The sequence below is a fragment of the Pyrgilauda ruficollis genome, unplaced genomic scaffold (genome assembly GCF_017590135.1).
Source record: "Pyrgilauda ruficollis isolate IOZ18807 unplaced genomic scaffold, ASM1759013v1 scaffold29, whole genome shotgun sequence".
In the NCBI taxonomy this organism is placed as follows: domain Eukaryota; kingdom Metazoa; phylum Chordata; class Aves; order Passeriformes; family Passeridae; genus Pyrgilauda; species Pyrgilauda ruficollis.
The window spans coordinates 2,677,044-2,699,879 of NW_024524266.1; the positions used below are offsets into that span (position 1 = coordinate 2,677,044).

The 22,836-nt window shown below is 36.2% G+C and overlaps 1 protein-coding gene across 2 annotated transcripts in view; it reads right to left on the bottom strand.

The window, feature by feature from the left end:
* PRKX (protein kinase X-linked) overlaps positions 1 to 22,836 on the bottom strand; it is a 55,845-nt gene that overhangs the window by 23,470 nt on the left and 9,539 nt on the right. For both annotated transcript variants that reach the window (XM_041472446.1, XM_041472448.1), the window contains exons 2-3: positions 6,559 to 6,727; positions 2,204 to 2,467 (exon numbers count right to left, since the gene is read on the bottom strand). In XM_041472446.1, the coding sequence (XP_041328380.1) occupies positions 2,204 to 2,467; positions 6,559 to 6,727 (433 nt within the window). The remainder of the gene's footprint in view (positions 1 to 2,203; positions 2,468 to 6,558; positions 6,728 to 22,836) is intronic.

Below are 22,836 nucleotides of genomic sequence, written 5' to 3' on the forward strand. Positions count from 1 at the left end.
GTATGCTGTGTATATGTTCACATCTATACACTCACCGACACCCATACACTTAAGATTCACGTGTACAGACACTTGCCATGCATAAAAATGACAATATCTCCTGTAATTTTGATCAAATAGGCTATGCCATAAACAAAAACACCTGCTGGAGTGCAGTAGTGAATAAAGGGCTGATAACTGTGTATTTTTACAGTGACAAAACCAACATTGTGAAGATGACTTCAGCTAGTGGGGAGAATACTATGTAGTTTCAAAAAAAAAACCAAACTAGTAACACAAAAAACTAAACCAGATTTGCAGAGGTGCAACCTGTGCAATCTTTGCCACCTGTGCTCTAATTGATAACTTTTTTGCTCATTTCAGTTTTATGTTCTGCATTTATTTACCTGTTGTACATTTGAAGGCAAATCAGCTATGAAAATAAAAGTATTATAACCTTCTATGATTCAACACAAACTGATCAACTCCACTGCCCCCCAAGCAATATGGAAAATACAAACCTAATTAAAAACCAGTAGTGATAAGAAAGTTTGATATCCTAAAATATATTTGAACTGATTTACTCTTAGAGATTCATCTACCAGGTTGAAAAATGTACTCTGATATGAACTATCACCTTATTTAATGAAAGGTTACTTCTCTTGTGCCTTAAACCCACAGAAACACAAAACGAGAATTTCCACTAAGTGGCAGTATTCACATATTAAGAGCAAGTCATAAGTACTTGTAAGAAAATGTCTTTAATACTTCCTGCAAAAAGTCTTTTTGCTTTAAAAACAAAAGTATTAAAATGAAAGGCCAGCATTTGTAGGCCTTTTTGCTTGCCCAGTGGAAACAGAATTCATATACTCATAACAAAATTCTATGGTTCTAAAACAGATTTTCAGACCTTAAAGGTGAATAGAACATTTGATTCTATTTTGTGATTTCATTGGTCTCATCTGACTTTTAGTTCATAAGGGATGCATTAAGCAGCTTCCTCAGATCCACTCTTGTTACTGATAAGTAAAACCTTGCAAAAGGAAGGCCTTGTAAAATCATGGCTCAGGCCTGTTACTTTGGTTAACTAGAAAAGGACAGTGAGAAAGAGACTCAGCTGAATTAGGGGTAGAAAACAAGATACATAACCATGGTGTGTCTACATTGTGGTGTATGGTGGTTGAATTATGTTTGTTATGATTTAAAAGTATGCAGCTGATAATCGCATAACTGCTCACAAAGGCCTGGGTTTTGCAATAAAGTACCTCTCCTTCGCCCCTGCCCAGGGACTGTGTCACTATGGACCCTCACCCACATGCTCTCCTTTCAAACTGACTTTGCAGAAATCTCCTCATACACAGACCTGTTTGTTGCTAAAGCAGCATCAAACGGGTTGATGACTGAAGAGGATGAGCACCTACGTAACACCTAATAGCACTGTGCTGCCCTAATCAGAACAATCAAATATGGTCTCCTTCAAGACATGACTCAAAGGCATAACATCAAGCCTTGTCACACCACTCTTCTGATACAACAGGCTGGTTTTTACCTCCCTTTTCTTGAATCCCAATGCTCTTGCTTACTCTTAAAAACATGTATTATGGTCTTGGAAGAGTAGTCCAAACAGAGAGAACAGAGAAATTACTGATGGGGGGAGCCTCTGCCTTATCAAAACTTACATATGTAACTAATGCTGACAGTAATATAGAAGCTAGATTTAAATAATCAGTTCTGCTGAAGCTGGCCTTATGGTGTCTGTCTATATTTTCGCAGTTTCATTTTCGCCACAGGCTAGTGAAAATGCTGTATCCGGTTTTAAAATCACACTTCAAAAATCTCTAAAAGGAAACTAAAAGGCAACATGAGTTACAAAACATACTCAGTATGTATGGAGGATTAATTTATGTATCTAAGTATTTGTTCATATTATTTCCCTGAACTCCCTTTTTACAACATGACTGCTGAAAACTGAAATATACAAAACCAGCCATATAAAAATATTTTTCTGTCATCGTTCATGTGTGATATTCCTCCTAGTTACAACTAAGGGGTAATACTACTTTCCATACAGCCATTTTAAGATTGTAATTTCCTTCATATTAAGGGATTTGATACGTGTGAACCACTTGGAGTGCTAAATCAAATGCTGGGCACCTGAAATCAAACATTTTTTTCTAACTTTTTAGCATGCAAAATGTAAATACCAGAGCAAAACCCAACTTACCTGTCCACCAGTTTTTTTGCAAATCCGAAGTCAGTAAGCTTGATATGTCCTTCTTTGTCTAGTAATATATTTTCAGGTTTTAAGTCTCTGTAAACTATTTCTTTGGAGTGCAGGTATTCTATTGCACAAATAATTTCCGTAGAGTAAAACAGTCCTGTGCTGTTGTTGAAACGGCCCATGTTGCGCAGGTAACTAAAAAGTTCCCCTCCTGGCACATACTCCATTAACATATATAAAAATCGTTCATCGTGGTTGGTCCAAAATCTGTAACAAAAGTATTGTTTTACTGAGTAAAGAAATTATGTCATTGATTTGCTTTACAAGTAAATGTCTGTAAAACGGCCTCTGCCACCCCAACCACGCACATAACTAATTTCTGATTCCTAGTCTGCAAATATTAAAACCCCCAAGAATCCAGTAGGATTATGTAAAACATTCAAGTAACCACCTTAACCTACAATACAAAACCAGACAGTTGAGGATAAGTACAGCACAGGCCAATAAAAAAACTAATTGATAGATTCTGTTCTACCATGCAAAACAGGTCTCTTCTAAGCACCAAACAACTGACCTGATATAAAGACCAGACATTTTTTTTACACATCTTACATTCTACATTATCAAGCATTAGCAAAGCGATGGGGGTAAGCAGAATCTGCTTTTGTAAAGACTTTCATGACAATATCCTTGCAACTAGACATCAGAGAGTTGTCCTTCTGCTCTCCTATGCCTTCTTCCCTGGAGATACACAATCCCAACTAAAGCACCAGATGACAATGCTTGCTCTTCTATGGCATCTTTCACAAAAGTAATAGAAAAGCAAAAATTATAGCAAAACAAGATTCATTTCTGTACCTCCGAATTAATCTAAGGATTGGTACCTTCCATTCCTGAGACTACCACCTTTAATTTAACTGGTACTTCTGTGGTAGTCAGACTCACATATAGAACGTAGCTTTAAAATGCTTCATTACAGAATACAGGAGTCTTCCACATTCTCCTAAATTATGTTGTACTTAATTCTATCTACATTAAACAACTCACCACACCTCTAAATGTAGCTCAACAGTCAAGAAGAAAACAAATATTGTTGACCAACTGAAGAACACTACTATTTAAAACTAAGAACTAACCCTAATTCCACTACAAAAGATAGGCAACACTGTATTCTTACCTACTTTAATGATACAGTGATACAAGAACAGAAGCTACTTCAGCTTCTAGTCAGTGCTTCTGCAGTATCACAAGTACCTCATGGTTAATCAGAGCATAGAGCCCTGGAAAAGATAAGCAGAAACTGAGCTCCCCAAGACATGAGTAATTTTTACTCTGGAAGATTTTATTTTTGACAGCGGCACTGAGGCAACCAAGGAAATAAGACCAACTAACAGATATCAGCTACAGCTCCTTGATTCCTTCAGAGATGGAGAAAGCAGAGTCCAGGCTTGTCTTCTGCTTTTATGGAACTTCTTCTCTATCACAGTCATCGACATCATTAATTGGCTATTGATGATGTTCACAGTATCTTTACAGACTACACAAAAACACTCTGAAAGTGTATTTTAGGTAATGAGGTAAAGCTATACCTACAATAAACAATGAAAGAAGAGCAGAAGTGGGTGAAACAAAGCAAACCAAATATAGAGGAAGACCAAAATCTGACAACACAGAGGAGAAAAAAATTGAACATCAACGTCATTAAGCACAGGATTTTTACTGGAATTAATTTCTTAAAAAAATGACTCTTAAAGGTTTGTCTATCCACTAAAAAATGGATACATTATTTAGTATACATGAAAAAGAGCAAAATGAAGAACTTCTGTACTTGCAATTCAGACTGCTTTAAATGGTAATGTAACACAAAAAGAAGAGAAAAAAATCACAGAAGCTGTGATTAGAGTAACATGTGGTGTCATTAACTCTACAACTCAGCTTACCACATGAACTTTAGATGCCATTGTGACTTCCTACAGAGAAAAAAACCTATTTTAGCTTATACAACTACAAGACATTTTATTAATTTAACAAGATTTTTATTAATTCTTTCTCTCTTCAAAAACATGTCAACATTACATCTCACTATAAAGAGCTGCACCACAGTAAGTATGACACATTACTCAATTATCAGCAAAGATTGCCTAGGAATCTCCAGTGAACAGTTGTTGCAAAAGTACCTTAAAAGCATTTAGAAAAAAATTGTTTAAAAAAATACATAGATGAATAACTCCATTGTCTACAGAAAAACTGTGCCTCCCTATATTTAGAATACGTATTTCTCAAAAGCAATAGAAAAAGGAAAAAACCTCCATTCTTCACATATAGGAAAACATATGGAATTTCCAAACATCAGAAAACAATTATGTGCAGCAATACTTTATAATTTTCCATCATAAAATCCTGAAATATTATGCTGCCCTGACACCTATTCCCTGTTTTGCAACCAAAGAAGAATACTATCTGTGTTAAAGATGGTGAAGCTAAATGAAAACATAAAAGCCAGACCATGTAGACAACACACTTTAAAGGCATTAAAGCTGAACTATATCATTTTTCCCTGGTTTTGTTAAACACTTACAGTAAAACAATTAACAGAAAAAAACCCAAACATCTACTGGGCAGGAGGTGGCTGCAAAAACCTTTTAGTCACACAAACAGCTGCAGAAAGTGTTATTTGCCATACAATCCAGTGATAATCATCCGCAAAGGCTTGTTTAACCTGAAGCACGTAAACATCTTTGTGACCTAAATTTTAACTACCTCACTTCAGCTATGTTGCTTGGAGTCTCCTCTGACAAGGGAAAAAGGCATCACATGGACAATTACATGAGCATAGCTGATGCAACATCCCATTGGACATTTCAACAGAAAAAGCAGAGCTCTAGAAGACATGAAAAATGTTGGCTTTGCATACATACAAAGAGAACTATTTGAATTGTGTCCTCTGGCAACCTGAAAAATTTGGTATTTTGTAAATAAGGTGTGAACGAAATCCAGGAAAACTCCTGTTTGGATATTCTGTACGAACATGAATCCTCCCTGTCTCTGACACGTCACCCAAATTTCTCTACTCCCGCTGTCCTGACACACAGACCTACTGAGATGGGGTTTGTTTGGGAGTTTGCTTGTTGCTTTTGGTAGGGCTTTCTTTTAAAGAATTTCCAGATGTACATAGATACATATACAAAATCTGGTTCCCCCTATTCCATCCATACTTCAACCAGACTAACCAGATGTACTCAGCTTCTCCATCTTGCTTTCTTCCATGAATCTCAATCTCTACATATTCTAGAACTTGTGTTACTGATACCACACGACACAGAGGATTTCTGAACACTAGCTGGAAACTAACAACATCATGATGCTGGAAAAAGCCAACACCACAGCAGAGGAAAAACATCCTCCTGCAGGGCTTATTCCACTTTCTGAATGACTACCATGCTGTTCCCTTCTTTTTCCTCTGCTCCTTGCCTAACTTTGGCAGGAAGCTGCACTCCCTGCAGCTAGATTAACTAATGCTAATTTTGTCTAATTTTACGTAAAACTGATTAAGGCAGGTAAACGGAAACAAGTCTTAGTTAATAGATGGCCATGTATCCATGCAAGAGAAAAGATAAATGGAAATTAACCTGCAATTACCAGAGGTTTAGTTATGCCATTAATAGATACAGACTCAGATACACAAGAAGCGCTGTGGTGCTGTGAACAGAAAAGTATACTTTTACAATGGGACCATTGGGATCATTAGTTACCTCAATTCCACTAAAAAAAGAAGTATTCTTTAAATTATTCTGTGTTTAAATAATGCTTCTCAATAGGTTCCATCACTTAACAACCTCAAATACAGGACTACCAAGTCCAAGAAGTAGTGCAGTTATTCAAATTTTTTAAAAATAAAGTCCAAAAAAGTTCACTTAAGTTTTTAAAAACTAGCTGTTTAAGTCCAGAAATATCTTTAGCTATTTACCAATATCTACAGCACATACAAGTAGAAATATTTTCATCACAATTCTAACATCAAGAATCATTCTAGAAGTCATTTTGATGAGCCAATCCTAACAATTCGTCATTAGTGTTTTCCTCTCACTTCAAGAAATGTCTCTTTTGCAGTGTGAAGAGAAAGAAAATACCTTAAAATAAATTATTGTTTGAATGTTTAAATAATGCCTCTTTATTTTAAATTCTTGTTTCTTCTAGAATACATACTTCATTCCAAAGTCTATTTTAATCCAGATTACATATGAGAAATTATACACTCAGTGTTGGTTAAGTACATAAGAACTCGCAATGAGACTCTGGAGTACTTTAACTGTACTTTCTGTGTGAGTGAAATGAGTTTAAAAAATAGAACAACTTACAATCTGATCAAAAAAGGGTGGTTGACTTCTTTCAAGACAGACTTTTCATTGTGCACGTGTTGCTCCTGCTTCAGTCGAATGACGTCAGGAATGCTCATTACTTTCAGTGCAAAGTAACGCTTGGCCATTTTTTCCTTCACCAGATGAACACGTCCAAAGGTACCTGTGCCTGAAAAGTTGGACAAGAAACATCAACTTAGCATAAAAAGGGAAAAAGAACAAAGATAATTTGCTAAATTAAAATCTTCAGGAACTCCAATTTTTCAGGTGAGATTATAACTTAAATGTGCACAGAGAGGCAAAGCGATTCAGTAGGATAAGGAAGTGATGGAAAAAATACATAATATTTGCTGATCCTTCTAAAAATTAATACATTTTTAAAATCTGCTTATAGTGCTCAGTGTTATATCACTTGGAAACAGTAGCTGTGTGGGTCCCCTTTTTTTACAGTTAATGTACTCCTTTTCGAACGCACTCTAAAAAATAAAGAAGGAAAATTAAAATGTATTGACTTTTAAAAAAAGCATTAAGCATTTCTCTATTCAACAGTCATTAAAGTTCTTTTTAAGTGCATTGCACTCAAGACAATAATATATAACTGAACTGAGTATCTCTTTTAGTTTGAAAAGTCAAAACTGGCACATTTAGCCAGACTGCCATTTGTTGTGCAGCACAGTTTTACACATTTGAAGACCAATACAAATTTCAGCTCATTGGGTGATTGCTTATAGTTTTTCTGCTCATTACAACAGTGCACCTGATATTTTTAATCCCATTCTCAGACAGAAATATGTACCACTATAAAGGACACCTGGCATTCAAACCAAGCACCTAACTTGTGAAAGGTCACTCTCTCCAGGAAAGTCAAAAGCTTATACTTCAGCTCACTATCATCCTCTTATTTGCACATACCCTAGGAAAGGCAGCACACAGACCTGTTACAGTATTATTAACTGATTTGCTACTTGATTTCAGATTGTGTTGACCAGTTATGACCAATTTACAGTAAAGACAATTTCAAAGATGTGCAACAGGTATGGGGAAAGGAGTATGTATGTGAAAGGAAATACTTCTTTGAGAGATAGGTAGAAGCAAGAAACCAACAAATGAACTTTCAAAATTGCATTATTGGGGAGATGAGAAAAAACAAGGGAATTTTTGCCTCTGGTAGCTTCAATTTATGTCTGAAGTATTTGTTTTCTGTATATGCATTCTCAGCTAAAAATGTTTAGGTTATTTAACAGTTTTTCTTTCCAATCACTTGAAATGTTGTTTAAGACACAGCATTTACTAAAGAACACCAAAAACTACTAACTCCAACAATCCAGTTTGATGTAATTTGCAGCTCCACTACCAATACAATTTCAAAGCCAGTTTTCAAGATAAAAGTTCTCACTGCACAAACACATCAAGGATTACCATTGTCCAAGCACTAAAGATTCTATCAAAGACGTTTTATATTCCCACCTGTCCTGAATTACAGCTCTTTAACCATGAAAACTATATACAGGTTTCAGAAAAAGCCTGCTGTTATAGCAAAGTAAACCATCAGGTCACCCTGGAAAATTTATCATGCTATGAAATCCTTTTAACAATGTAGTCACATTACATGACTATACCCGCAAACAACTTTATTTGCTCAGGGATAGGCTTCCGCAGTAAAAAAAAGCCAAAAAAAATAACATAAAAAAATCCAACAAACAAACAAACACCAAAAAAAGATCCAAAAGCTTCCAAGCAGAGACATCTGTTCAAGCTACTTTAAATACTGATTACTTAGATTTACACTGCATGCACAGACAAAAAAATTATCTTGGTTATTTCTCAATTAGGAGCTGAAATTTAAATTCTGAGTAAAAATATTGGGAAGAATAATGATAGTCATATGGCACACTAAAACTAGAAACCATCTTTCATTTTTGAGCCTTCCAAATGTGGACTCAGGGAAATTAACAATACTAACCCCATAAGCAAATGTGGTTTTGCATGCATTTTGATACTTGTACAAATGAAGTGCTTCCACAGACATATCCAACAGGAAAGTCAGAAGTGAACACATATCTAATTGTTCCTAGATCTCTACTGATTACATGTTTCAGGACTTGTTCTACTTGTTTAAGAAATTTTTATTTTAGAATGCTCTACTTTTCCTTATGCTATTAGTTAATCTTTACAAACCACTGGTCAGAAATAACAACAATAACAGAAATCACAAGTTCCACCTAATTTCCAAGAAGAACCTGTCAAACTTATTTAGCAATAGTTCTAACTTTGGAAATACTTCTTCCCTAAAAACATCTGTCAGGAACAGCAAAGCCTGGCAGGCTATTCCAGAATAGTGGCAAGGCTCTAATCTACAAAGCCTCTGGGAAAACCAGACGACCACACAGACAGGTGAGAACAGAGAACCTCCCTAACCAGTTTTATTCTTGAACTGATCCCAGGCAGTCTATTTTCAAACATCTTTAGCACACTTGCAAGCAACTATGAAAATCAAGACAATACAGACCAAGAAGCCATCTAACACTTGTTTTCAGACATCTCTCAAAATATACTTTTTCTCCCCATCAAGTCTTCTCAGAAAATCCATTAGGCCTGCATTAAATGGCATTACCCACACACCCACCACTCTTCCACGGGACTAACTGCTATGCCTTTTTATTGTTTTGTTTTATGCTCAGCCAGTCTTCAAATAACCAGATAAAATTTGCATAAATAAACTACTGCAATTAAAAATCTCACTTTAAACCTGCTCATACTTTTAGCCATTTCTGCTAACATTCGTTAAGTGTTCTTCCTTGCAATTGATAGGGAAGAGGGAGAAAAACAGGATGTCAGTCAAGGTAGGAGGCTGCAACAAGATGTTATTGTGTTGTCTAGCACAGTCAAGTAAATCTCTTTTATAAGAATATGTTGCTGTGCTGTGACTAGATGGAAACTCTGTCCCTCAGATTCATAAAAAGAAAACTAAAAACCTGAACCAGTAAGTGGCACTGAGCAAGACAAAGGCCCAGCTCCATAAACTTGAGGGAAGATTTTTGGCAGCAAAAAAGGCAGTGTTATTATCCATCAAAGCACCACTCCAGGTGAGGTGACACCTAACTCATGGAACAATTTCTGTTAATCCTTATGAAAGAACTGCTCAACTTTTCCACCTGATGACTGCAGAGTCCAGCTGTGTGAACTGAAGCTGACCTTTTGTGACAGGTAAGTAAACATTCCTTATGATTACCTTGAAATGGAAATATTCTATACTGGTCTGTAAGAATTAAGGGAAATAGTGTTCACAGATTTGCACTTTAGTCCTACTTATGTTTATTTCATATTTGGCTCAAACCAAGAGAACTCGAGGGACATCATACCATTCTGGATTAGGCCTGGGATCTACCAAGTACTATCCTGCTGAAGGAAGAGCAATGGCTTCATACACTCCCTACATACCTATTCCTATCTGTTTAACTTAGTACACGTTACCAGAGTTTCAGCGCAAAACAAAGCACCTATATGATAAGATCATACCTCAAGAAAACAGCTGTTCTTTCCAAGTCTGAAGAAAGAGTTGTAGTTCACTTGCACAGGCCCCTTCTCCCTGCTAAGGCATATGTAAGTGAAGGTCTTCGGCCATCAGTAACAACAGCAACAAGAGTGCCTGTGTTCAGGATTTTCAGGACTAAATGGGCAAACAGAATAAAATATGCAAAATGCTAACCACTAATCCAGTATAATCTGTTTACAACAGAAACAACAAAATTCTTGGATCCCATTGCAAAATTTATGCGGCTGAAGAGCTTGAAGGAATGCCTGCAATCTTCTCCATTAGGTAACCTTCTCATGTTAAACATGAAGAGATGAGGCCAAAATCTGCAGAGGACCAACTTGGCCCATGTATCAAACCCAAGTAGGGTATTTTCAGTCTTACAAAACAAGCTGGATTCCCTAATTCCATTCAAAAACACCATAGCCAGTTTCCATTTTGCTCTCTTTGAAGCCTGGCATAAAAGAATAGAGAATGTGGGAACATTTCTGATGCAATTTCTGATACTTTTGATGCTAGGTAAACCAATCCTGCAACTTTTGATCAGCTAAAACAATTTAGTGAGTAGTCATGTAGTGACTATTTTGCTATGGATGTAGATGACTAATTTAATGCTTAGATTGCCTTTTTATTTGCTCCCATTAATTAGACCCAGCTGTTTCAGCTTCCCATCCTTTTAATCCCCAGCTCTTTCTTAAAACCAAGTTTGCCTTGTTCAGATAGATACCATCTGTTTTAATGAAGAATAAACTAGGTCATGTGAGCTCTGTGACCCCAGGGGCTGCTTTCTGAGTCCCAGAAGGGTTGGCCCTGACTTCAACAGATGCCCTCAAAAATCATCAGATGCATTCACTTTGATTTACAATTAGAAGAAACATTTCCTACTGTGACACATATTAGTCTTTACTGATACCCACAAGCACAAGAGACTTTATTCTGTTTAATATCAGAGATTAACTAAGTGATATGTATCAGATTGCAAACCAACTACTGAATGCCAAATTTTGTCTGCCATTTAATCATTGTCTTATTTTGGGATGGAACTTCAACTGCCTAGACTAGGAAATGGGGGTTGTCAGTAGTTCTTGACTAAGAAGTGGAAAAGTGGCAGAGCAAAGGAAAACCAGCCTGCCCAAACAGACTGGTAATCAGAAGATTAACAGCTGGGAGAATGATTTAGGGACACCACAAGGCACAAGCAACTGTGGGCTTCTACAACAAAAGATGGGGTTGGCACATAAACAGGGCAACTCAAAATGAGGACGACAATGATTTTGGACATCACAGCAGCCAAGTTCAGGTTTTTATTAATGTGTCAACCCATAAACCAATGTCACTGAAAATGCCAAATTCAGTGTCTTCACTGTTCTGCAAGCCAGCTGTGGATTGTTCACTGTAAATCTTGGATCACTGAATTTACAGATCTGCATTACTCTAGAGGGTTCAGATCTAACACTGAAAAACATATCAGAGAAATAACGAGAAGTTAGAGGAGGTTTTATAGAATGCCTTTTTATGTCATACTGCTAAATCAACAAAAGATGCCAGATCAAAATTTTTGTAAAGCTTTTTTTGTATCCTTCAACGATATGCACTGAAATCAGACAGTCTGATTAAGACCTTAACAGCACAGAAAAGAAAGATGATGTAGTGTTCACCATGGACAGCCCAGCCAGATGAGCTTGCTTCTATGCTTTTTATTCAACCATTGTGCTATGATTCCATTTCCATCCAGCACACTTGAAGAGAGAAAATGACTTTGTGTTTAGCAATAACGTGAGAGAGTACACAGCAAGAACTATGCCAATCATACTCCAGGCAAGATCACTGGATTACGTGCTCCACAAATTTGATTGGCACTGGCATACCACTGGTTTTCTCTTCTGTTTTGGATGATAGCCACACCCATTGTCAAACCAACTGAAAGCTCAGTATCATTAATTCTTTATCCCAGCTCAGCTGAACTTAAAAAGAAAATAGCAATGCATGTTCAAAGTACAGCCTACCTTTTGACTCAAAGAGGATGCTACAAAAAACTTCCAAAGATCCCAAAGACCTGGCAATTTTTAGGTCCCTTCTTACTTGGTATACAAGGAGCCTGTAACAATACACCACTAAAATTACATTTAGCCACATTTTACATTCAGTATAGTCTCTTTTCAGTTTCACACAAGATTCAGTACGCCAGAGAATACCAAGAAGTTGTGTCAACAACTCTTGTTGTTGACCCACTCATTTAAATCTTACTGAACTACAATCCTTAAGAACGAAGGACATGGGAATCATCAGGCTAATTAACACCCATCAGTTAAGTTTCCTGTTTTTCCACATACTTCAGAGACACATTTCTGATTTCCAGAAAGTGCCAATCAACTGAACATCAATGATGCAAGTTACTCTGTAATTTCAGGTTTTTTATTTTTTTTTTTGCTTACAAATTATTATCTCTCTACAAAAATATTGTAAATATCAGGGTGCCATTAAGTAAAATATGCAGAATTCTTGAAAGTTTCCTCTCTTTATTCTTTCTTAATTTATTTTGAAATACTAGAGACCAATAAATAAATGAAACCAGAAAGTAACCAGACTGCTGGTTATGATAGCCATAAATCCTCTCAATTTATAAACAGCTTTTAGAACAGTGATTCTAAATGCATCTCCCGTCTCAAAACCTTTAATATCCACAATCTTCAGAACAATTATCATAAAATCAGTATTTCCCTACTTGGTTCTTTAATGGTATTTTTGCAGTTCTATCAAGTCTTCCACAACCTGCAATTCGTGACATTCACCAAAAACATAAAAAGAACATTGATAAAAAGAAGATGAACAGATGAGAGGATGATAAAGCTTTTCTTCCATGGTGAAAGTAGGACATTGCAAAAATCATTCTTTCTCCTACTTTTACCTATTTAAATATTACACTTGAAGTACAGATAGATCACAACTTCAAAAGTGTTTTTTTTTTTAATAAAAACTGCTGAAATAGAAACCTTTAATGCTGAACTCCTTTTTCACCTAGAAAAAAAGTTTAATATTACTTCCTTAACTAAATTAGGAGGCCTATTCAGACAGCTTATTTTAAATGATACCAAACACTTACTAGAAGTGAAGTTTTTCTGGAGTTTAAAAAGTTGTAACATTCAAATCCTATTCACAGAATTGATTCTTTCAGGTAGGGAGAGGTTAAAACAAGCACACAAACTACTTCCTGAAAGGTAAATATAAAAGGGAAGAATTTTTAACCTATTGGTTTCTTTCCAAATAATTTCTCAAATAACAAAAGCCAGGTATGCAAACCCTACACCTAGCCTCCTGTACATTAACTAATGCTTAAAATTCCCATCAAGTTTTGAGTAATTCAGGACTCTTACTAAATAATTGTGTTCAAAATGAATCTTTTCTACTGGTGTTAATTATCTTTAAGTGTTTAAACCCCCTATGAAACAGCTTCCTTAAAATGAAAACTAACAAAAACAGAAATTTAGCACAAAAGTTACTACATCGAAATCAAGTGGGTTACACTTCCAGTTACCACAAACAAAATGAGATGCAAAATAACCGACATTCAAGCAAAAAGAAGGAAAACCAACAAGATGAGTACTACGCCAGGCATCATAAAACCCCAAATTTTAGTCTACAAGATTTGCCTTGATTGTTTAAAAGAAGTAATAAAAAAAGTTATGACAGAAACATTTTCCAATACAATCCAAAGGAATGAATCCTGATCTTTCTTCAGATACTCTTTGATTTTGCATCTGTGAATAGATGAGAGTTGTGAATACACAGCTCTTGCTTCTTGAGCTGGGATTAGCAGTACACTCAGTATTTTGAACTGCATGTCCCAGAACCAGCCTAAGCCAAAAGGTTTCAAATTTTCTACAAGGATGAATAAGTTGCAGTTTACCTCTGGTAGTACATAAAGAATCAATTCAAGCAAATCATTAACACACCATTTTCCATGTATTCTGTGTTCAGCTAATGAGAAGTGTTTCTCAGTGATTTCTTTTCCCCCTTCCAAAAACGGTAAGTAGGGAAAAAAAAAACAAAACCGAAAAACCACCAAACCTAAGCAGGGACATCTCATATTGGGAAAAAAATAAAAGCCTCTAAGTTTCATTCTCATAATCAAATTTTTACCCACAAGGACACTAAAGCTCTCTCTCATCATTTATCAGCACTTCTATCTTCACCTTCAATTTCCCTGGTGACAGGAAGTATTTACAGAACTGTTTTGCCTGGTTGCTTTACTCAAATTCAGACTGAAGAAATTTAGTTCCTTTTCCACAAAAAAAAAAAAAAAAAAAAAAAAAAAACACCAAAAAACAAAAACCATAAAAAAAAAATCAAACCTGCGAAACAAAATAAATCAACCAAAGCTAAACAAATTGCCATGTCACAGCAATAACAAGTTTTACTAGACCAAAATCCTTTTCAGGTAACAACCATTAAGGTCTTCCAAAGCTTAAAACAGCACCTCTGTAGGAGATACACGACTGTTCAGGTACTTGAAATATTGTTCCAACATCTTTTGCTCTTTCAGTTGCTACAGCTGAACTTATGATGTCGCATATATCACCACCAAACAATTATACATATCATCATTGTAAGCTTACAATTACACCCAAAGAAAAAAGAAAACCTTAAAATAAAACTGCCCAGCCAAACAACTACAAAGCACAGCTCAAAGCTCATGTTTTCATTCCAGTAAAAATAAAATTTTGATGACTAAATGTAATAATGTAATGTCAACCAATTAACCAATGTTAACCAATGTAATAATCCCTAAAGGATTTAAAAGCACTTAGTTCCAAAGAAGTTCATGCTATATAGAGTCTAATAAAAATCAAGTCATGCAACAGCACAGATCAAAACTTTAACAGCAGCCCCTTTTAACAGCAGTCTAAATAGGGGTACTTGATATCTGATTAGCAACCTTTCAACACAGAAATATGCGTCTCTACATACTTGTATGATTTTACACAATCATCATCTTTTGGTTTGTCCTGAAACTCAGCTTTTCCTGAACAGTTACTTGCTGCAAGTCAGTCCCATGTTAATGCAAAGAAAGCATGAGCTTAATACCCTTGATAGTGTCCTTTTAAAAAGCAAACAATAAAGTCTTGTGAAGTACAAAGGCTCATTATTGCTCACCCAAGGTAATAAAAGCCACATTGTTTGTACTTGACCGATTTCCTCCTTCACCAGTGCTGGACAGAAGCCTTTGAGGGACTAGTACCTCTTAATACATTCCTTTCAATTACATTTCACTTGCATCTTCACTGAAAGCAGCACTAAATCAGACACAAATGAAGAGGAGGCATTCCACACAGTAAACAAAAATGGTATTTTTAAACACTTTTCAAACAGATTGTCCATTTATTACTTAGTATGCACTACAGTGATTGTGAAGTAGAAGACTCAAATTATGTTGAAGAGCTTCTGGTTGAAGACAGGTAAGACTTACATTTAGGAATTAATTTAAACGCACTCAGGACATTTAGTTCTCTCACGTGTTTCAGGAAATGAGTAAACAGGCAACTAATAGAAAAGTGTTCCCAGATTACCTATTCCCTGCTATTTTCTGTGTTACCACACAATTAAACACAGAAGGCCCTAGCCCAGAAACACACGTGAGCACACATATACCAGCACAACTGAGAAAGCTGGACAGGTCAGGTTGAATACCTGATACACTAACATTCAGAAAGCAAAATTAAATCAAAGCTCAGCAGTGGTCAACAGCCACCTTTCATTATTTTTTTTTCCAATCAAACTTTTCACATTTATTTTTAGATTTTAAACTGACCTACAGCTAACTCAGGATATGGAAAAATGAAACAAACAAAACCTCTGGGCATTCTCACAGAAGACAAAGCCTGACCACTGAGTAGTAGTTAAAGACCTCAAGGCATCAGAAAGTTGTCTTCACATTATATGTTAAAACCTTAGGACTCGTATTTTTGAAAACTGGAGTAAAACTTCCACTTTCAAAGATAGATTACCACAAAGCACCATGTAGCTCGTACCATCTTCATCGCTGGACATTAAAAGACAGAGTAAGTGTATGCTTTGAAAGAAATACCATTAGTCTTGGCCTGTTCCAATTTATGGTAGAAACTTACAAAAACTCTGTACAACACAAAAAAATTAAAGTAGCAAAGTTGCAGGCTAAGAGTATGCAAGCTGTCCTTGTACCCCAAACACAAGGTGAGAGACACAATTTCTCCCATCTTTTAGGCCAAGAATCAACAGCTTCCACAGACACCCAGAGTTGGAATGTCTTCACTTACTGCACAGCTTAACTTTGGACCAGCCAAGTGGAATTCCCTGCAAATTAACAGAGGAGAAAAAAGGCACTTCTGTATTCAATAGAGTAGTTTTGCACATCCAATTTATGAACACAGAAGTACCTACTTCCCTCTGTTGACTCTACACACATAAATTTGATAATTGTTTACAGTGCATAGGTCTACACTCAGACAGAAGAGACCACCTCAAAGTTATATGGCCTGATAAGTGCATAACATTTATCATGGCATAGAAACGACTGAAACAGAAGATGCTAATCTGTGTAAGGAAGTATATAAATTTGTGAGGCTTGAAAAAGAATTGTTGGCAACTCACTGAATTCTTCAGGCTCCATGTCATGAAACCTATGCCAAATGATGTCACAGCATACCACATCTTATGTCGCAGTTGAGAGAGCCACAATACACAGAGTATCATCGTGGCATTTCAGAAGACTCCAACCCATACAGAGTAACACAACACCACTTCAGAAGGCTTCAAGCATGTGGTCTCTTCCTTCTTTAGCCCAACCTTTTATACCCCCCATGTTCATGCACTGCACCTGTGTGCCCTCTGTTCCCTTTGGTGGTTGGCCAGTGCCCCTGGGCACTCCATGGCTCATTGCTGTCAGTGCTGCTCACAGCTGTGCCCACTGGGGATGAGGCTCACCTGCAGCCCCACTGCCAATCACCACAAACTGTGTGCCTACAAAATGATACCTATACTGCTTTATAATCTTCAGCACTCTAACTTACTGACCCAGTGTCACAAATGTGGTGACATGATGTCAGCTCATTCATCTGGCATTTTTTTTTCAAAATATTGATATAGTTTAACACTGCACACAGGAAAGGATACTGTGTGTACACATAATCATGGTTCAAACCACATCCGATTTGCAAGCTGGAATTTATCTCTGTAGTCTGTAATTTTACATATGTTATTCATGTTTATATAGACAAGAAGTCTTAGAAGGTATTTAAAACCTTACTCTCACACTTGAGCTATTATACTGACAGAGAAAAATATTTCTGATACAACTATGACATTTTCTAAAAAATCTATTTTGTTAGATCTTTGTTTTGAACGGATTGTAGTGAGTACTAGAGATTTTATAATATGCACAAATGACTCTGCATTGTAACCACAGCAAAAGGAAAGCCTTTACAAAAGACTCAAATAACTCCTTTGCATCTACAAGTTATGAGCAGCTGCAGTACCTCTACAACCCTGCACTCTATCTTCTATAAATGAAATTTTACAAAACAAACTACAAGCCCACAAAAATTTTCTCCTAAAACACTATCTCAATCTGGAAGAAGCACTGCAAATATATTTTTATTTGGTTAAAGGTTAATACACTGAGAACTCATGAGTGGAACAAAATATTCCTCAAAGGGAAGGCTTTGTTTATATTCAGAAGGCAGTATCAACTGATATTCCTAAGAGACTACAGAACAACAATGCCTTAGGTATCTGGAATTTACCTCATGTGTTCCATTACCTTTCCAAATTCTCACACAGTACACCTTACAAAAATTAGTGTAACTCTGTACAAGATAAGGTGACAAAATCACCATTGTGCGATACTAGGATGAATATCACCATATTCTCCACATAAAGACCCATTATCCAAGAAAGAGGAAGTAAGTCTAGAATATCCAAATAAAGTTGTATTTGATATGGAACTGGAACAAAAGCCCTAACACAAATATTAAGTTTCAAAATCCCAGTCTCCAAATTGCATTCTCAAATATCAATTTAACATATTGGAAAAAATCTTGATAGTACCCAAGAATTACATTACTAATGGAATTAAAGACTGAAAATATCACTTGTATTAATACCTAATGTTACTGAAGACATGGCAATGCCAATTTAACATTTAAATACTCTATCAGAAAAGGACCATACTCTGAATTTTTCATGCTATTCAAGGCTGTATGGACCAGTCACTGTTTTTTCTTTACAGTGCAGAAAAATAAGGCTAAACTTAAATTCTGTTCTAACTTCATATCAGCCAGCTATGTGACTGAAACACAGAATGGATGCAGTAGTTTTTTCTATTTTTACCATGCAGTTCCTTAATAGGAAAGAAAAGCCACTCTACCAAACCTTCACAGTTTCACCTTCCCCAAGTTTTATGTATACACTTTGCATTCCTTCCTGTATCGAAACTGGGATCCAATCTCTCTCAGTTATTACACCTCTCAATATCATGCCCAAGGAAACCCATCCAAATCCAAATAAGACTTTAAATAGAACACTGTACAAAATTGACATTATTTAAATGAACCAGGATGAGAACATTTGAGAATTTATTAAAAAGAACACTGAAACAAGCTACAAGTGAATTCCTTTCATAAAACAACCCTGATTTTCCAAATGACTCTTAAGAAACTAACTCTACTAGAAAAAGGAAATCAAGTCAATATCAGAGTAAATTTCAGAGGCTATGGCATATATTGTAACAATATCATTAATTTTGCAACAGTAAGGAAAGATATTTTGGCTGATAACCTGATGGCATTTCTGTGCTGTACACTGTTTCTGTACAATCCTTCCTTTTGTGTTTCTTTAAGCATAACATCATCTAAGATCCAATATTTATTTTTAAAAAATTTGTATTAAACACAGTTTGCAAATTTCATACATCTGAAGGGACAGGTGGAAAGATGTAATATGTCACAAACAGGCAAGGATAGACTTGAACTCCCTACAGAATACATTTTTTTTCCACGCAAAAGGATGACTGACATAGAAGATTATAGAATAAAGCCTATATGCAATGACTAGCTGCCCTGAACAAATATATTTAAGGAGTAAATATATATGTGATTAATAAAGAATTTATCAGATTTGAAATTATTAACAAAAAATGCATGCTTGCAGCCCAGAACATCAACCACATCTTGGGCTGCATCACAAGCAATGTGGGTGAGCAGGTCACGGGAGGGGATTCTGCTCCCCTATAGTCTGCTACAGTAAGAGGCCACTTGAGTAGTACACCCAGGTCTGGGGTTCTCAGCACAAGAAAGACACAGACCTGTTAGAATGGGTCCAAAGGAGGGACACAAAGGTCATGAGAGGGCTGGAGCACCTCTCCTGTGAAGACAGGCTGAGAGAGCTGGGTTGCTCAGCCTGGAGAAAGCAAGGATCAGGGGAGACCTTATTGAGGCTTTCTGGCAGTTAAAGAGGCCTTAAAAATCCCAAAATAAAATACTACTTTTTACATGGGCAGATAGTGACAGGACAAGGGGGAATGGCTTCAAACTCAAAGAGGGTAGGTTTAGGCCAGATGTTAGGTTAGATTAATCAGGCTGCCCAGAGAAGATCTGGATGCCTCATCCATGGAAGTGTTTGAGCTCAGCTCATATGGGGCTTTCAGCAACCTAGAGGAACAAACCCGCCCAGAGCAGAGAAGTTGGAACTAGATGGTCTTTAAGGTACCTTTCAACCATTTCAAAGCATTCTTTGATTTTATGACTCCTCAAACCTAGAAAATAAAACCAAGTTCACTTTTTCCCTAAGAATCAACATTTCCTTTCAGATTTTTTGTTATTTCACTCTGCTTTTTCACTGCTATTTCACTCTTCATCCTATGTATGTCTTCATCATACATCGAACTGCTCACATAAGTAACAGACATATACACATGCACCCATTTATCAAAACTCAGGTTAATTTATTCTGTCGTTTACTGCCATAGTTGCTTCTTACTTCTAGCCTCTAAAATTCTCTCACTCCATACAACCTCAGAATTACCTGCACCCAGTCTGATACACTTAAAAACAAGACCACAGTCAGTAGTAAAGGAAGTAATGAATAGCAGATCCAACACCACTTTGATAGGATAGATTAAAATTACAGCTAACTGAATTCATGAGCTACAGTTCACACGCCAGGAGTACAAGATGTGCCCTTTGTAGACTGTGTTTCTCCAAAATAGAAACACCATTGCTGAGGGTCACTCACTACTATAGCTGACACAGCACACAGCTCAACAGAAATATATTTGTTTTCAATTTAAAGAACAAACAGTTCAATATCATTTGTAATTCAGAATCTACATTTAAGGAAACAGTACACAAGCTCAAAGCTACTAAACTTAGAAGGCAGGGACAAATTTAAGATCAGAAATAAACTAAATCTATCTAGGCCTGCTCATCAGCTCATTTAAATCAATTGTAACGGAAAGCTACTGGTAATCTAATGGTTATTATATTATTATCCATTAGCACTTTTTACAAAAAGTGAAGCATGTTAAGTTTTCAGTAGCAAAGCTAAAAGGCATATTTCTTCCTGAAGACAGATGAAATAGCCAAACAAGAAAAATTATTGGGCATATTAGGTATTTACTATTACTGAAGCTTGTTTCAGATGCTTGCAGATTTCCTAGGAACAAGTCTCAGTAGACAAAACAGAGACTGATGAAATTATTGTGTCTTATATATGAGGTCCTCATACATCACTAATGGAAGAAGCAACTAGCACTGCACTATATAAAATACACCTCCTCACAGGGTACCAGAAAAAAGCTCTGACAATGACTAATGAAATTTCATACTTCTTGACATAAAAACTAAATGCTATCTGTTGTAAGACAGTACACAAGCTAAGTGCAATCAATGCTTAAAGAGTCCCTATACACCTGTTTTCACTATAGTGCCCTTTTAAGTCAAGTTTACTTTCAGTCTTTAAAATGAGGTCTGTGGAGCGATCAAACACAGCATGGCTTTTCTCCTTCTCTTTGCTCCCCCTTCCCTCAAGTGGCCTTGCATTTCTTGGTGGCTTTTTTTTTTTGTCCTATTATTAGAATCATTGTTTAATTCTATATCAATATTCATATTTCAGAGAAGCAAAGGAGGCTAAGCAACAAAGCTGTGCTTGTTCTCACACAATGCAGCTCTTAACATTTCTATCAAAAATGAAAGCCAATCGGATTAGAAATCTCAACTATCATGGGAGGACCTGGAGTTCTGAATCTCTCCATAGGTATTAGACCCAGCTGCCAACAGGAGATTTTCCCCCCTTGTACAAATATTTTAAATGCCAAAACATACAAAGATTAGAGAGAGGTTTATCAATATATTTTATTACAGGACATAAACTGTCCATGTTTCATGCAGGAGTGCCCAACTTGAGCATATCAGATAATCCATAAAAAAGGCACCATAGCTCATTTCCACATGAATAGATGACACTGCACGCCCAGTATTACCTAGCAAAAAACTACACATTTAGATACACTTATGAAATCAAGAACTAGTGATATCATTTTCTTCACTTACAATCATATAGAACACCCAACTGTGTTCCTAGCTACACTTTCACTCAGTTCTACTGGTTTTGCTCTGAAAAGAAGCAATTATCCAAGAAATACAAATCCACCCAAACAAAATGGAAGCGTCTCAAAACAGCATTAAGCCCCCTTATCCCTTATTTTTCCAACTTCATTTTTAGTAGGAACTCCAACATTCTACATATCAAAGATATAGCCTCAGATATGCATTCATCTCCACTGCCTGCCAACCTTCTCTTATTATTAATTTATCTTGTTAATTCCCCATTTCACCAAGAACCCTCTTTTTAAAAATAAAAATAGCAACCACACAAAGTCAGTAAAATTCTGAAAGAATATTTAACAGAAGTGCAAACCCTTGTCTCCAAATACTATGCCAAAGCATTTCAATTGCAATTCAAAGACAAAATTATCTATATTGCATGCTTTTATCACCCAGGTACACTCATAGGAAACTCTTAAAGCAGTGTGAAACAGGCAGACACTAAGCTATGAAATGGACAACTATGAAACCAACTCCAGCCTTATCCTTCAGTTAGCTGGGTTTACCTGCAAACCTGTCAGGATAAAAAAAAAGAAAAAAAAGAAGACTACTTGCTGAGACACTGGTTAATTAGTCACAAAACCAGTTGTCTTCCCCATTTATCATTTCACAGTATGGCCTCTCTATTTATGGTTACCGTGTATTGCAAGCTGTTCTCAACAGATCAATAATTCACTGGTAAGAAACATCACTTGCAGGCAGCAAAATCATATGTATTTCATGTTCAAAAGTATTTTTAAAAAATTGTTTTCACAGAATTATGCCAAATAAAACAAACCAGGCTGTACTCTTGTCTAATCCTCAACCAACAGTAGTCTAGGAGCACTGAAAAATTTAGGTCTGCCTAAGCACCAAGGAAGCAAAAAAAATTAACACCACTGCCACCAAAATAAATCTTTTGCCTTACAGTAAGTCAAGTGTTGCAGATGAAGAGTTAAGATAAATCTAGAAACTTCACTTATTAGAACAAAGAATATAATTTATTTTATTAAAATACTAAAAATTGATAGACTTAATAAGCTTTACATCATCAGGATTGGATGTGCCCCAATTTATTTCTACTTTTCAACTGATGAATGTATAAAACCAGAATGAATGTGCAAAACT